We start from the raw sequence: 15768 nt of genomic DNA, 5'->3' as shown, positions 1-15768 counted from the left end.
GTTTGTTTTGAGCAATGTAGAGTAGCGCTTGTTGTTCGTCATTTCTCAGATCACAAATGCAGACATGGTTTTATGTTTACGCGGCGCAATGCCAATTATAATCATTATATTTGATTTATAAATCAAATATAATCATTATAATCCGTAATTATGTCCCCACTGGATGCAACAAATGCCTCGTTTATAATGGGTTTTAATGTTTTTGTCTCGTCGCTCCGGCCGGACAGGGCATCACAGTATGGTAAGGGGCGTAACATTTCCGTCACACGCTTGAGGTATTCGGCCAATCACAACGCACTGGATAGCTGGCCAATCAGAGCACACCTCGCTTTTCAGACAGATGAGCTTTGTAAAAATTTACGCGTTTCAGAAAGGCGGGGCATAGAGTAGAAACAATAATGTACAGTATGTGGGAAAATAATGTTTTTTGAACCTTAAACCGCATAAACACATTTCGTTACACCAAATACACAAAATAATGTTCAACAAAATCATATGACCCCTTTAATGTTAATCTAATCTAATTTAATTTATACAGTGAAGACTATGCAATGATATTTTACATTTGATTATTTGGATTCTGTACCTGGACATCTGCAAACTTGAAAAAACTTAAACATTGTTTAATTTGTATCTTTGTTCCATTTATTTATTTGTGCTATTTACACGATTTCAAACAGGGCCCACGGGTACAGCCTGCACCCACAAACCCAAGCTACTGCCCTGATCGGCGATCTCACAGGCTAACGACAGGACGATATGACTATGGAGCATATTGCCCAGCACTACACTGCAGACGTAGAATAAACTCAGTTTGGTCCAGATTTGAAGAATTCATATAGAAGTCAAATTTCAAAGGATCCCTTTTTACTTCACAAGATTACTATCATTGCTGTAAGAAAGGGGTGTCCAATCCTGCTCCTGGAGGGCCACTTTCCAGCAGAGTTTAGATCCGGTCCTAACTTACACACCAGAACCAGCTAATCAAGGTCTTTAGGATTGTGAGAAATCTCTAGGGTAGTGTGCTGTGTCAGGTTGGAGCTAAACTATGCAGGCCCTCCAGGCTCAGGAATGGACACCCCTACTATAAGATATTAAGAATAATTATTTAGAAAATCCTAGTTCAAACCATGAGATTTACCTTTCACAAGTCTTGACTATACTGCTAGTATCAATTTCACTAGTGGAGGTGACTTCATTGCAGGCAAGATTTTGAGGGTCTGTGACAGCATGGTCTGTTGAGTATGCAGTGGCTGACTCCTTGGCCTTCTTTTCAGGCCTCTCATCTGGGTCTGAAGAATCTAGATTGACAATATCAATATCAGGTGGGGGAAGCTCCACCATCTCCAGTTCAGAAGAATCAGAGTGATCTTCATTCACTGGCGGTGTTGCTAGCTTGGTTCCCTGTGGTTGTGCCTTTGAGGCATCGGTCACCACCATCTCTTCATTTTCATCTTTCTCTTCTGGTGTGGAGGGTGAGACGTAGGTGCTGCTGGATCGCCGATGAGGTCGACACTTACGGGTAGGTCGAGAAGCAGGCTGCTCTGCGTCAAGCTCAGATTCGCTGATTTCAGGCTGCTCGTTCAACTTTGCTTTATTAAGACACTTTCTCTTCTTTAGCTTTCGAACACGCTTAACTGGATTAGTTTCTAGGTGGTTAGAGGGAGACAGTGGCTTAGGAGAGAGGGTCGCAGACATAAATGAGGAAGATGGGTTGGCTAACCCCTCTTGAGAGCTCAAATTTCGATTAATTTCTTTGACAGGTGACGACTGTAATCTGTGAACTGAGGAAGCTGCTGCCAAAGCCATGCTTGTGGCGTCTTGTGAAGCCTTCATCTTAGTGTTGAAGGTAGCATCTGTTTAAGACGAAAAATCAACATTCTATAATTCAGTACTGCTACAAATAGCAACCTCTAAGCTGCAATTTAGTGATTGGAACCTACCTGTTTGACAAGCTGCAAACACAGTTTGGACAGGTGCAGTATTTTGAGGTGCTGGGAGGGGGCTTTTGACAAGGTTAGGCTCAGGAATGGGGTTACATTGAGAGATGGGCTCCTGCTTTATGGTAACAGGCAGTGAGGACGTTGAAGAGGATGAGTGAGCAGCTGTTGTTGAGGGAACAGGATTGGTGATCTGAGAAATCTGGGTTGAAGAAGACGTTAAGATCTCCTTACTGTTCCTCTCTCTTTCTTTTGATTCAAATTCACCTGAAAAAGAGTTTTGATTTCCATATTTATTTTATTATCAGTAACAAATAAGATTTTATAAGGCGCTTACTGTCATACCTGATGCATACTACAAACTGGCCATAAACCAACATTACAGGTAATTTGTACAGTATGAAAGGATATGTGGTATTAATCTGACTTTCCTTATCATTTACATTAGATATATAAAGTTAATAAATATGATTACATGACTCCTGCTTTCTGATTTTTGTACCTTGCATTCCTTGAAGTATTTCAATGCGCTTGGTTCTCAAAGAGTTAATCTCATTCGTCGCCTGTAAAATCGTTAATAAAAAAACTGTAAAATCAAGTGGCAGCCCAGTGAGAGTTGAAAACAATTGAATACAGTTCTGTTAATGCTACCGTCTTACCTGTTGTTTGACCATAAGCAAACGCTGTACTTCTAAATAGGCAGCTTGCAGGGCAGCACGTGCCTGAATAAGACTGTTGTCCACAGCCTGAAGAGAGATGTTAAGCTCCTCCTCACGTAGAGACACAGCCAACAACTGATCCACTTGCGAGCGTTCTGCAAAACCCAATACATAGAAACATTAAAACACTCAAATAAAGACACTGCATTGTTTTGGTTTACAAAAAATTACAATAAAATAGTTTCCTTACCTTTCTTAGCCTTAATTTTTTGCCTCTTGTTTTTCCTATCTTCATTAAGAATCTCTGGAGACACTACATCCTAGTGGAAAGATCCAACAATTAGGTAATGGCAAAAATTATATTTCATTTACGTTCTTCTTGCATTAATGTTTATGTAGAACAGAGGTGCCCAATCCTGTTGCTGGAGATCTACCTACCTGCAAGTGTTCAGTTCCAACCCTGATCAAACACACCTGTCTCTAATTATCGAGTGTTGCTGAAGATCTTAATTAGATGGTTCAGTTGCGTGTGATCAGGTTTGGAGCTGAACTTTGCAGGAAGGTAGATTTCCAGGAACAGGATTGCACACCTCTGATGTAGAACATTTGAAACAATTACACTGGATGCTGCTTTTGAAGGCAGCTATGTAATGTAGCAGGTTGCTAACTATATTAGAATTAGATCTACTGTGTTTCTGAGTATGTCAAGCATAAACCATAGTAGAAAGTATGAAGCTTACCCCAGGAGCTCTGCGTTTCTTCCCAGCTCCTTGCATGTCAATCAGTTCAGTCTCTGATATACAACCACCGACTTCTTCAACTTCCTCAGGGCCCTTAGAAGGCCCTTTCAAACCTTGATTCTCCAGACAACCTGTGGACTGCAGCTCCTCTCTCCTCGGTGGCTGTGAGGGGCCACAGGCAGGAGAGTCCCTCACTGGGTCTACAGCTTTGGGGAGGGAGCTGGTCCCAGCAGGGCTTTCTTTGACCACATTGCTTTCAGACATGCTTCGCTTGCGGGAAGGCACTTGACTAAATTCAAACAGAGAGTCCCAATGAAAGCCCTCAGAAAGAGGTACTTCATCTTCATCCATTTGGTTCGGACCCTCAGGTTCATAGGACACCATTTCTATACCAAATCTGAAAAGATTCAGGACAAATTAAGATATGAAGGAAGGAAGTAACAATTTTATGCGAGTAAACAGAAAATGAAGAAATTCTCATGCAGTACCTTGGTAAGCCCTTGCCCTGCTTCTTCCGGTTGACTTCCTGGTAGACCTGGTCCCAGTTCACATTTCGCCTTGAACCAGAGGAGCTAATCAGCTGTCGCAAGGTGGGTTTAAGCCCTGCATCCTTCTCAGTCTCATTTTTTCGTGTGCCACTCACATTTCTAATACGTCTGGCAATATTCAAGTTGGGTTCATGGGATGCTGCTTTGCCTTTGGGGCCCATATGACGGTTCAGATCCCTTTGGAGACATGCAGGTAATGCAAGCTTACTTAGAGAGGGCACAGAGCCACCTGCAGTTTGTTGGGACCCCTCACCAGCTGAGCACAAACCTTCATCCAGTGTGTCCATGACTTGATCTTGTACTGGTAAGTGAGGATTTTCTTCCATTTCACCACACTCCTCCTTATCTTCATGGTCCATAGTGGAGGTACTAACTTGTAAGGACTGCAGAGACGGCCTAGAGCCATTGCGCACATTGTCAAACTGTACTGAGGTCTCAGTACTGGTTAACTGCTCTCGGTCATTGCTAAAACGTCTCACAATACCCAACCTTTCTTGACCTTTGTTCTTGTTCAATTTCTTCTTACTCTCTTGTAATTTTTGAGTCTTGATTAATTCTGAACTCTCTACTTGCTCTTTCATCTGAGGCACAGCCTTTGATGCTTTGAGGCAGCTCTCTGTACCAGATACGTCACTAGGGTTATTTCTATTAAGCAATGTCTCTTTAGCTTTTCGCAGCATCTCTGACAGCAGACTATCTTGCTCTGCATTGGAAGTGGCATGTTGTGCAAATTCAGAGCCTGAATGGGAATGCTTAAAACCTTTGGAGCTGACGAAGTCTTGACTTCCTGTTTGTCTGAGATTCATTTTTGAACCATCTTCAGCTAGCTTGCAGGGCTTCTCTGTTTTCCTAGTGGTGGAGGTGGAGGTGGAGGGGTAGGTAACACTATCCATGCTAGTATTGCCAATGTTCTTGAAGGAACTCTTCTGCTCCCTGCAATCACTCTCTTTAGGTTCTGTGGGTTTATAATGCCAATTTCTTTGGTCTGCCAGGGATATCCTCTCCATGTCCTGGCTGCCCTCTTTGAAACTTTGTGCCTTAGAGGTTTGAGGAGATCCCGCATCTGACTTATCTAACATTGGCTGAGGGTTAGTCTGCGATGAAGGATCCCCAAGTTTAGCTGGTGGATATGGTGCCCATCGGTGAGCCTTCTCTGACTTCTGACCCTTACCTTTGTTAGGATCATGCTCTCCACCAGATTCTTCTAGACTCTGTTCACCCCGTGACCGATTCTCAGAGCTGCTGGGTGTCTTCTGAAGCTCTTTGGCAGACGGTTTAAAGAACCTAGGTGGTGACATATATTGTCTATTCCAAGGGGCATTAAACTGATTGTTGTTCCAGGGAAATTGCTTTCTCAGCTGTGGAGGGCAGACTCCATAGCCACCTTGTCTACCACCCCAGAAATTTCCTTGGTTGTGCAAACTCCCTCCCTGACGTCCAACAGATTCCCATTTCTGCAAGTCAGGCGGTCCTTCAGCATGCCATGTGGCACACCTAACATCTCGGCTGAAACTTTTGCCACGTTCAGGGGATGAAAATCTAAAATTCTGCCAATTGGAGCCTCTGCCCCTTTTGGGCATCTGGGGAAAGTTGGGATAGGGCCGGTCCCAAGGGCCACACTGCTGGTACATCAAAGGCCTTGGCCCAAGCCACTGAGTCTTAAGTTCCTGCCACCTCCTGCATTGCTCCTGCTCTTCTTTAGCCTGCTTTGCAGAAGCCTCTTCGTTCCTAATAGAGTTCAGCATAGAATGGAGACATACAATTATTTATTTTATTGTATTGACACACTCAACAATAAGGACAGGTGAACAGCATTATGGATAGGTTAAACAACAATGCATGTAAATTCAAACATGGGAAGAAACACAAAAGCATGTTTCTTTACAGTTGGAGATAAGATCATTAAAACTGCTAAGAATACTGCCTTCCCTGTCTTCCGGTGATGGGATACAGTTTGGCATGTGACAGGATGACAGCTGTTGATGACCCACTGTTTGTGAAAATTCTACTTTTTGTGGCATTCCCCACCAAAACTCAGAAATTACCCACATTCAGAACCTTCATTTATAGTGCTCAGAAGAAACCAAATTGCAGACTCAAAGTTTGCTTATTCATCCCTGAATGAATATACCACACAAAGAAATCTGTGTAACTTTCACTGTTTCAATATCAAACTAATTTTATTGGATCAAACTTGTATTAACGAGGAACTACTGATATTTTTATTCATTTATTGTTATTTCTGTTTTGAATTTGCAGTGATCGTGACTTTTTTTTTTTTTTTTGTAATCTTCACACAACAAAGATCTTGAGATATCTAAATGTTTCATGGCTGACCACAGAAATGGTGAGTGACGTACAGTCTTTTTTTATCCTGTGTGAGATCAAAGGAAAACAACGTCAAAAATAAAGATGAAGCAAAAAAGTTAAAATATAAATGTATTACTTGATTTATTACTTGTATTATTTGTATTAGGTATTTGGTACTTGTATTATGTATTAGGGCAAAACAGCAATGGATGTCTAACACTTCACTTGCATGGTGCATAAAAATAGCTGGTGAGGTCAGACTATTTAAAGACATAGTGCCCATACTGTTTAAGGGTTGAGCTGGAAAGGCACGGTGTGGTATGCATCCAAGAGTGTGAGAGTGCAAGTGTTGCAGTCATGGCCGTTTTTGGCCTCGCATGACACCAGATTCCAGTGTCAGAACTGTATGCAGAATAGTTTAATATAGAACTGCAGGTGTTGTGGTAACCAACAGATGATTAAAACACTAAGAAAACACTTCAGTGACAAAGACTTAAACACTACCATGCAATTAATCACTAGATAACAGGTCTGCAACCACCGTCAATGCTATACAATTCAGCAAGCAAAGCAAAGACTCACCTGATCATTTCCTTGCGTTTCTCGATAAGCTGCACAATGTCCTTGTCAAAGTACTCTTCATCTTGGTCTTCTTTTGTGGGCCGGTTCTTCTGATCCTCAACGTGCTGTTTATGTAAAGGGCTGGAGATGTGACTCGCATAGTCGGTCAGGCTGACCTCCGTTACGCTGCAGACCCGGCACTCGTGTCCACAGTCCCTGGGGACGGAGGGTAACATAGGCTGCTCAATGCTTCCCTCAGGCATAGCTACTGCTTCTGAGTGGCTGTCTAATGAGTTAAGGTCTTTTAAAGAGATCAGGAGGCAAACGGACTTCAATCATAAAATAAAATCCAACTAGTTACTACAAAGGAAAAGAAAAACGCAATCTTCCTGATCTTGTGGTTCATCTTCAGGGGCTTTACAAATGGTTTAGAATGAACAGGCAAGAACAGAAGGCGCTGGGAGATCTTGAGCTCAGAGAGGTGACCACCCTCTCAGCAGCTGCTGAGCCTTAGCACGCTGTCATGATGGAGTCCGCTGTGCTCTGAGACGAGGGTTGGGAGAGCTGTAGGATTTTGGTGTGTGAAATCGTATTCCCCCCACCCTCTGTCTCCACCTTCCTCTGCTCTTTAGGGCTGCAGCAAGGGTGGGACTCTTTGGCTAGCTGTAATGCGAGCTGCTTACAGTCGCGAGCTGATAGATTCTTGCTGTTGGCAGATGGTCTATCCCTCGAAAAATGGTGTCATGGCAGCTTGCCATTTTGCAGTCAGCAGTCTGTTAAGTTGTTATTTCTAATTTAAAATTCTAAAGTTTTTGGGCGATTGAGTACTATGACTGTGATATGATTTGTGCAATTATCTCTATGTTCTGCAGCTTATTTCCATTTGATTAAACAAATGATTATTTACGGCTCTAAATTAGTGCTCTGGTTAATTCTCAGTCTAAACATTAAGCTACATTGATCTTATAAGCAGCATTATTACCAAGATGCAATTAGCTAAAATATGACAAACCTCTCATAATCACGGTTATGTGTGTTTGGACTTCAGATTTCAATACCCTCCCCATTTGAGAATGTCATTCTCACTTTTCACATTCCAGAGATGTACATAATTGTCACATGAGGCAGTTGTCATTTGTCGGCCTTGCCAGTTGTTTCCAATGTCCCTATATATATACACTCTTGGGTTAAGGCAGCTGCCTCGGCTTATCTATCCACTGACCAAAGGAGGCACGTGCCTGACAATACACACGTTTTTCATCTTTGACCACAAATATTCCACCAAAGAATTTTCTAAAATATTTTCCATTAACTTCCTAGTTTATGTTTGCTGCATAAGGATGTTTTAAAAATTATTTAAACAGAAATCTGGGCTGGATTTCTAAATTTTGAATCTAATTTTGAAATTTTGCATTAAGCGTATATTTATCTATTGATTTATTCACTTTTTATTGCCATGCCAGCATCAAGGCTATTTTCATGGCGATCTCAGAATAAATTTCACAAGGTATACAATTAACCAAAAGTTAAAAAAGACATTTCAAATCTACACTAGACAAAAATTCTAAAATAAATTCAGGTGATACATTGTTAAATAAATCAGTTAAAACACACCTCTGAATAAAACCGTTGTCTATTTACATTAAAAACAGTACAATCTAATAAAATATGCTTCACATTTTTTGTTTGGCAAGTAAGGCATGATGGTGGTTCTTCACCTTTTATAATTAGCGTACAAATGTCTCAAATAACGCTGATATTTGAAGAAGGCTCTGTTCTCTGAATTTTAGATTATTGTATTGATAGTGTAGAGATGAGTTTCCCAAACTTGTGTTTGTGAGTTGATGAAAAGCTAATAATTAATCATAGAAAAAATATAAGAAAACCAAAAATTAAACTTATTAAAAAAAGATTAAATGTTTGTTTACCTGCCTGTCAAGTGACCATTTACTGACATTAGAATACCAGAAAACCATGAACATGCAAAAGTATTGTTAAATTATTGAAATATTAACGTACAACAATTTGCAGTACTTAACATAAATATTTTGTGAAGTCAGCTGACAAAAAGGTGGATTACATGATAGTTGGTAACATTGGTGTGTAACATGGGTTCTTACCGTCCTTTCAGATTCTCCAGCTCCCGGTGGTGCAGCATACTTCTCATGTGCTCTTCCATCTCCTAAAAATGAAAAAGATACCATTAAAATATAGCATTGTGAAATTACAGTAATTTCAATAAATAACTCTAAATAGGAATTTATTCTTGTATGCAAGACAAAGGTTTTTTGCAACCAAAAGTCTCAAAACAAGAACAGCAAATGTGCATAGATCAAGACAATTGCCAACATGAACAAGTAGCCTAAATTACAGTTTGTCACACAAGGACTCGGGCAAATTGTCACATTCTAGCAGAAATGGGAGAAGATGTATACTTAAATCGCCTGCTTTGCTCCCAATAAAAGATTTAAAGAGTGCAGACTTGCAGATCTTGGTAATGTTTGAAGAAAGATAGGCACCCAATTCAGCTGGGAGAGCACAGTGATTTGCATTTAATCGCCAGGTCTACCTGTTTGGAGCTGTAGACCGTTTCACAAAGAATGCATTTCTGTTCTTTAACCATGTTGAATGATTATTGTATCTCAGGCCACCACAAATAAACAGGGTTCTGCATAAAGAGACAAATAACAATCACATCAGGTAGCATTTTAAAAGTGTCAAATAATTAAAATCACTTGCCAAGAATAATTTTCCCGATTTCTCATTTCATCCATACACATTCACACACATTTAAATAGTCAGCATACAGCAAAACAAAAATAGCTTTGAAATAATTATCGCAATTATTTCTGGGGCAATATATCGCACAACAAAAAGTTGTTATCGTGACTGGCCTAATCAAAAACAAATAATTAATATGACATGATTATGTACAGATCTTCTTAAACAGTCAGAAATCTGTAGTTTGATACGCTGAAGTCATTTGGCAGTTACTCTTCAGTACTCTGTCATTGACTGAATATGCACCACCTGTTAAAATGTAGCCAGCGACAGCATTCAGACTCAGCCATGCACATAGCTCAAAGATGACTGACCTTTCTTGTTTATTTCATACTGCAGAGGCTCGTATAAGGGTTTGCCAAATCTTACATTAGATTGTGGTGTATCAGCAATGCACGAGGTTGGACAAACTCCATAAAGAAGGAAAGAGGGTCAGTGGCTCTGGCTCCACTGCAGGATGCCAGAGGACACAAACTAGGGACAGCACTCAAGTCAAGAAGCTAAATGCAGCATGCTGAGAGTGCAGCACACAAGCCAACCACAAAACCACTGCAGGGTCGTGTCCTAGCATGTTCAAGTCACAAACAGAGTTTGGAAAAACCCACTGCACAAACACAGTTTCTGCATGGTGTAAGGGACTGTTCATCCAGAACATGTTTTGCATTTAAAAATTTGACCTTTGTTAGAACGCTGTGTTGCGAGACGCAGCGGTCAAACACGTCAGTTCAATGCATGTTTACATAAAATAACCAACGGAACAGCAGTGCAGTGAAATACAAAAATGCATTCTTGGGGAATGCCCTCAAATCTGTCTACACAAGGCGAAAAATAGCTATTTTTTCCTGTTGTTGTGCAAACATATGTGAAACAGAAGGCGAACAGAAAGAGTTATAAAAAAAAATAGCATTGTTAATTTACATAAAGCATGTGTGTATTGTGAAAAGCATAATACAAATAAAATTCACTTGGTTTAAAAAAAATAATAAAAATCATTCTGACACTATTTATGGATCTTGGCCACACGTTGTGACTCTTTAGCATTAAAGGGATACTCCACCCAAAATTGAAAATGTATATATAAATTGAAGTCCCAGATGTATATGACTTTTTTACAGCCCCAACTGATGAAGAAAACGGTGTGCAAAAAAAACTTTTTGAACTGTAAGCCAGTTTCCAGCCAAATATCACATGTGCATTCATGAATTCACACTTGATGTGAATGTCAGCTTGTTGTGAACAGTGGTGTAAGCATGTTGCAAAGCTTGTGCAAAAAGTGACAATGGCACAAGCTTTGCAACCAATGTGGCGCTTCACAAAACTCTCATGAATGTATGACAGGTGGCTGTAAGAAATTGATTAATAAGATTATATATTAGTATGTTTCCTCACACACACACACCTATCGTTTCACTTCAGAAGACACTGATTCATCAGCTGGATTACAGTTGTGTTTACTTTGAGTGGCTTTTGAAGCATCAAGTTTGAGGGTTCCATCCATTTGCATTACATGGACTCACAGAGATGGATTATTTTATGGATTAAGTTGCTCTAAAAAAGGACATGACATTAGGCTGCGCCACAATGAAAAGATTCAACTTCCACTATTTGAAAATGGCACAACCTTAATGCTGTCAGAGACAAAACCTGAGAATGATTATCCATTAGTGCCACTGATAACAACAATGCTTTAAATAGCTCTCAACCACAGGTCAGTCTGCATGTCCTCTTCAAATACTGCCCAACAGAAATAAGAGACCTGCTTCCCTCTCCTGCAAAACAGTTTGGTGATATAATAACGGGGTGGAACATAAAACAGACTGAAGGTTAATAACCAGGTTTGAGTTTCTGAAATCTACCATTAGATGAAGCAGGCAAACTGGTCTTGTTATAGTGTGGACAACTCCTTCCAGCAGAGAACTGTTTGATACTTACAAATTTGTTCTTTGGTTAATACATCTGTAAGAAGAAGAATACTGCTAACATCAATGGACAGTACTACTGTGAGCTAACAGGTGGTTAAACTGCTGAAGGATGTAAAACAAAACAAAAAGAAAGGGCTAAATGTGCATACAGCGGTGTGGCTCATGTGCATATGTTTAGCATTGAGGCTAACACACTGCATGGACTGGAAATTAAATAAAGTGAGCGACAAAACAAGGTGGATAAAGACAAGCTCGGTTTCATGTGTACCTCTTAGTTCACGCAGAGAATGCATTTCTTCCAACTTCCACATAAACACAACATTTCTATAGATAATCCACGCTTCTTAGTAACGTTATGGAGGTACTTTGTTATTGTGAAAAAGGAGACAACAGATTCGTTTCAAAATGACCGCCAACATTTTAGCGTAAAAGTCATCAAATAACGGTCTGCGGTAAGTAGGGCCTATTTAAAACAAACAAAAAACAAAGCTCATTTAACAAAATGTGCTTAATATTCAATGAAGTAAGTAATACATAATCAACATACTTTTTTAGAGGTTTTTAACAAAGAGTTGTCATGAAAAAAAAAACGATCTCTAACGTCTTGATTATTTTTAAAAATTTTAAGTGCAAAAACAGTTATTGAAAAATAAATGCATATTCTTGTTGAATTATTAATGAGTTCCACAAAATAATTACGACATAACTTGAATTTAAAACAGTCAAACCCATCATTTGTTAATCCCTCAAACTTGATGCATTTCCCCACATATCCTAAAATATACTAAGAACAAACTTTAAACAACATAACATTTGTTTAGTCCTTGCGAAAAAAAACAAAACTAACAGATATATTTACGTCACATGGATACAAAAAGTAATTTCATCATTAGAAAGCACCATAGTTGCTTAACAACAGACATACGAAAAACTGAAATAGGCCTAAGTTCAACTTTTTTGTAAGCATGGTTAAATAATTCTGAACGTTTTTATATCAATGAAATAATTTAATACGACTGGTATTGGTTTATACAACATGTCATATTGATAAAACATATCTCATTCACATTGATAGCAAAAAAGAAAACAGCAGTAAGACAAGATCGCCATCTTTAGAGAATTTCTGTCTCTGTATGCCCTGCAGTAGTTATTTATTGATCGTTGGGAAATGCAACTTAACCAAAGGTCCCTGTTATTAAAAGCCGTTTTTGTTTCAGTGAAATCCCTTCTTAGTCATAATTTTAACTAGCTTAATCTCAGAGAACAGGTGTGAATAGTTAACATTTCAGTGTCAAAACCACATGAATACATTTTGCCCTTGTACTGCAGAACACATGCCTCAGCATTCACTCTTCACTATGAGCACTTACTTTACAATATCAAATTATAATCTATTGTCCAGTTAAAACAAAATGTACAATACAACATCAGCACAGTTCTCATGAAAGTGTAAGAGACTCTTTGCTCTGAAAGTGTTTGATGTTCATAATTAAAAATGCTGTAGTGTTCAAGATGAACTGGAAAAGATTTAGCTTATTTGGTTCAGTTCTCTTATTTTTGCCCTTAAGTGTCTTTTACGAATTTTGATCATCCACTTAATGCTGAGTTTGGCAAAGTCTGCGGCTTTAAAAAGAGCCATGAAGACGCCACACAATATGGCTATGGTGTTCCACGGGTTTGCAGTGACTATCTGTTCGAAAACATAAGGCACACTTAATTAGACTCTCTATAAAGCATTCCAGCTTAACGTTCAGACAATTTGGTAAATAATAGTTTAATATTTAATAATATGCACACTTACATCTTTGACTTGCTGTATAAATGGATCTCGCCATTGGAAGACAACAAAGAAAAGCTCATTGGCTTGCTCCTGTGGAGGCCTCTTGTCGATGTACTTCACCACATTGGACTGAAACAAATATGGATGATTAATCAAATACTCAGTATTTGTGGATTAAATGTAATCTTTTAAGAATCAGCTACTGAAAAACCTAAACTGGATGGTCTTCATTTTTATGCTAGTTATGATCCTGACTATTCTGCTGAAGTTGACAAAGATTGGTAAATAGTACTATAAATAATATATTACCTCCTGTCTAAATTCAACCAATTCATTTCCTCTGCCTGACGTCTTGACCAAAGACATTTTGACCCATGTCCGAAAGCCTCCAGAGAAGGTCCACATTGAGTAATTCCTTTCACAGTCCATCATAAAAGCAGCTTTATCTGAGCTGGTGAGAGAAAGAGATTTACACAAACTGTAAAACAAATCTGATTCATGCTAAACATTTCAATATGGCTCTACCTTTCAAGCATGTCGCTAAATTTGGCAAAAATCATGTAACTGATTGCACTGAAATCCTCTTCGGTTTCATTCCGGCTGAACTGGAGGAATATAAGTTCTCGGTTCCTCACGTCAGTCGGCCCTCTGACCACTATGGCTCGCTTCTGCCGCAGACATGTTACGTCAAAGATTATTAATAGCACCGTTTCTTCAAAATAAGTTTGAGGAAGATCATACTTGCGTCAGATTTGAATATGGTCCGTGGTAAATAACCTCCTCTTTTATACAGTTTCTTCCCTTTAGTCTGTCCAGTGCAACAAGAGGTGGAATGTTGTCGTGATAGTGATGCACGCAACTTAATAACTGCGCCTTCCCGGGATATAAAGCAATTCCTGTTTGCAAAAAAAAAATAAAAATGCTGAAAAATACTGTGCATACAGATACTGAGAGATACCATGAATGACTGTGTATTATAGCTTACCTGGTGCAGCAAACTCCTCAACCTCTTTGTATGAAACAGACATCACTGGATGGTTGAGCTTCTCCATGAAGTCTGAAATGGTTTGGTAGGCCAAGAACACAGCTACCGTAGTGAGCAGCAAGTAAATGAGGACGAGGATGACTGTGAAAACATACTTCACACAAGCTTTGTTGAAACCAATGGTCATTAGATTGTTGTCCACAACGTCCTCATCTGCAATATATAATGGAACTTTAGAGTTTTAGACCAATGCCTTTATTAAAAGACACAATAAATAAATGAAAATAATATGCAAACAAACAAACAAATAAATACACACTGTATTGTCACAGAATGGGAAATTTGTCTCAGAAAATATATGTTTATATCTATCTATCTTTGCAAATTTACTTTCTGAGACAGTACAGTGTATTGTATTGTTTGCATTTATTTATTTATTTATAATGCACTGTATTGTCCTAAAAGGTAAATTTAAGTTGAAAAATTAAATAAATGAATATACAAATAAATCAAACACAATTGCACCAACTAAACTATAGCATAAAAAAAAAGTGATAGTGGTTTATTTTGTGATTATTGTTCTGGAAGTTTCTATGTCTACATACATAAATCTACATATAAATCTAGATCGATATAAACAGAAAACAATTATTTATTACTGTCATATTTGTAGGAAATAAGTTCAGACCCGGTGAAGGGTCACAGCTGGCTTGATCTTGTTCCACTTCAGAAACATCATTGTTCTGATCAGACCCAAGTGGCCCAGCACAGTCCTCACCATTGAACTACAATGCAACAAGTGGCATTTTAATAAAACATTTATACGGATACACACAGTAAATGTATATATGACAGTATTCCGCGCCTCATATCTGTCTATACGCCCAGCTGCAATAAAGAGCAGCGGTCAGATGTTATCACATGACTTTAGTTGTTCATATGCACTTCCTGCGTTACTATGATCGCGAGCTCAAGCAGATGAAGGAGTCCTGCAGGATCTAACCGCATTTCACACACAGTTTCATTACCTCCTGATAAGATCGAGATGCGTCTCTCCTCAGCATTCTGCTTCGCCTCCGAGTATTTGGGGCATTTAAACTTTGCCATCAACTTACAGGAGCAGGATCCAGGCTCGTTTCTTACGGATCCTCTCGAGGAGCTGGAGTTAGGCACAGCCAATGGCCAAAAACATGCCAAGCGTAACATCACAGCTGTTAGTTTGGGATACTATCCTTGATCTTTTTCTTAGCGGTTTACTCTAAATCTTCCATAGGTTCTGTTTTGCAAATTTCTATCACACTTCCATAAATGTTTTCTCTTATGATTAAAAGCACACTGCCGTACATTATAATAACAATTAATCTCCATCTTCTGTAATGAGAGGACAGTGCTTTCTTGTATAAAGAAGGTCCGTGCAGTTTACTTGGCGGCCAACGGATTTTCCTTTTGAAATTAGAAAACCAAAATCAGGAATCGAGCATTCACTCGTTTTTTGATTTAATATTGAAAGTAGAAAAACGAGAAAACAGCTCCTTTTTCGTT

At 39.1% G+C, this 15768-nt stretch overlaps 2 protein-coding genes across 2 annotated transcripts in view; both read right to left on the bottom strand.

Moving 5' to 3' along the window:
* LOC107739228 (zinc finger protein 106-like) overlaps positions 1-11830 on the bottom strand; it is a 20438-nt gene extending 8608 nt beyond the window's left edge. The window contains exons 1-11 of the mRNA XM_016551252.1: positions 11730-11830; positions 9328-9426; positions 8879-8940; positions 6780-6974; positions 3828-5615; positions 3340-3736; positions 2850-2919; positions 2600-2754; positions 2443-2503; positions 1944-2207; positions 1142-1856 (exon numbers count right to left, since the gene is read on the bottom strand). Of these exons, the coding sequence (XP_016406738.1) occupies positions 1142-1856; positions 1944-2207; positions 2443-2503; positions 2600-2754; positions 2850-2919; positions 3340-3736; positions 3828-5615; positions 6780-6974; positions 8879-8940; positions 9328-9381 (3761 nt within the window). The 5' untranslated portion in view covers positions 9382-9426; positions 11730-11830. The remainder of the gene's footprint in view (positions 1-1141; positions 1857-1943; positions 2208-2442; positions 2504-2599; positions 2755-2849; positions 2920-3339; positions 3737-3827; positions 5616-6779; positions 6975-8878; positions 8941-9327; positions 9427-11729) is intronic.
* Positions 11831-12571: 741 nt separating this feature from the next.
* On the bottom strand, positions 12572-15415 carry LOC107739255 (transmembrane protein 206-like). The gene is made up of 8 exons (XM_016551289.1): positions 15255-15415; positions 14915-15011; positions 14227-14439; positions 13983-14137; positions 13767-13909; positions 13551-13692; positions 13263-13370; positions 12572-13151 (listed from the first exon to the last, which is right to left on the bottom strand). The coding sequence occupies exons 1-8, from the start codon at positions 15288-15290 to the stop codon at positions 12990-12992; spliced, it is 1056 nt and encodes a 351-aa protein (XP_016406775.1). The 5' UTR covers positions 15291-15415; the 3' UTR covers positions 12572-12989.
* Positions 15416-15768: the final 353 nt, after the last annotated feature.

This window comes from Sinocyclocheilus rhinocerous, unplaced genomic scaffold (genome assembly GCF_001515625.1).
Source record: "Sinocyclocheilus rhinocerous isolate Xijiao unplaced genomic scaffold, SAMN03320098_v1.1 scaffold495, whole genome shotgun sequence".
Lineage (NCBI taxonomy): Eukaryota > Metazoa > Chordata > Actinopteri > Cypriniformes > Cyprinidae > Sinocyclocheilus > Sinocyclocheilus rhinocerous.
This window is presented reverse-complemented; position numbering and strand designations above follow the sequence as displayed.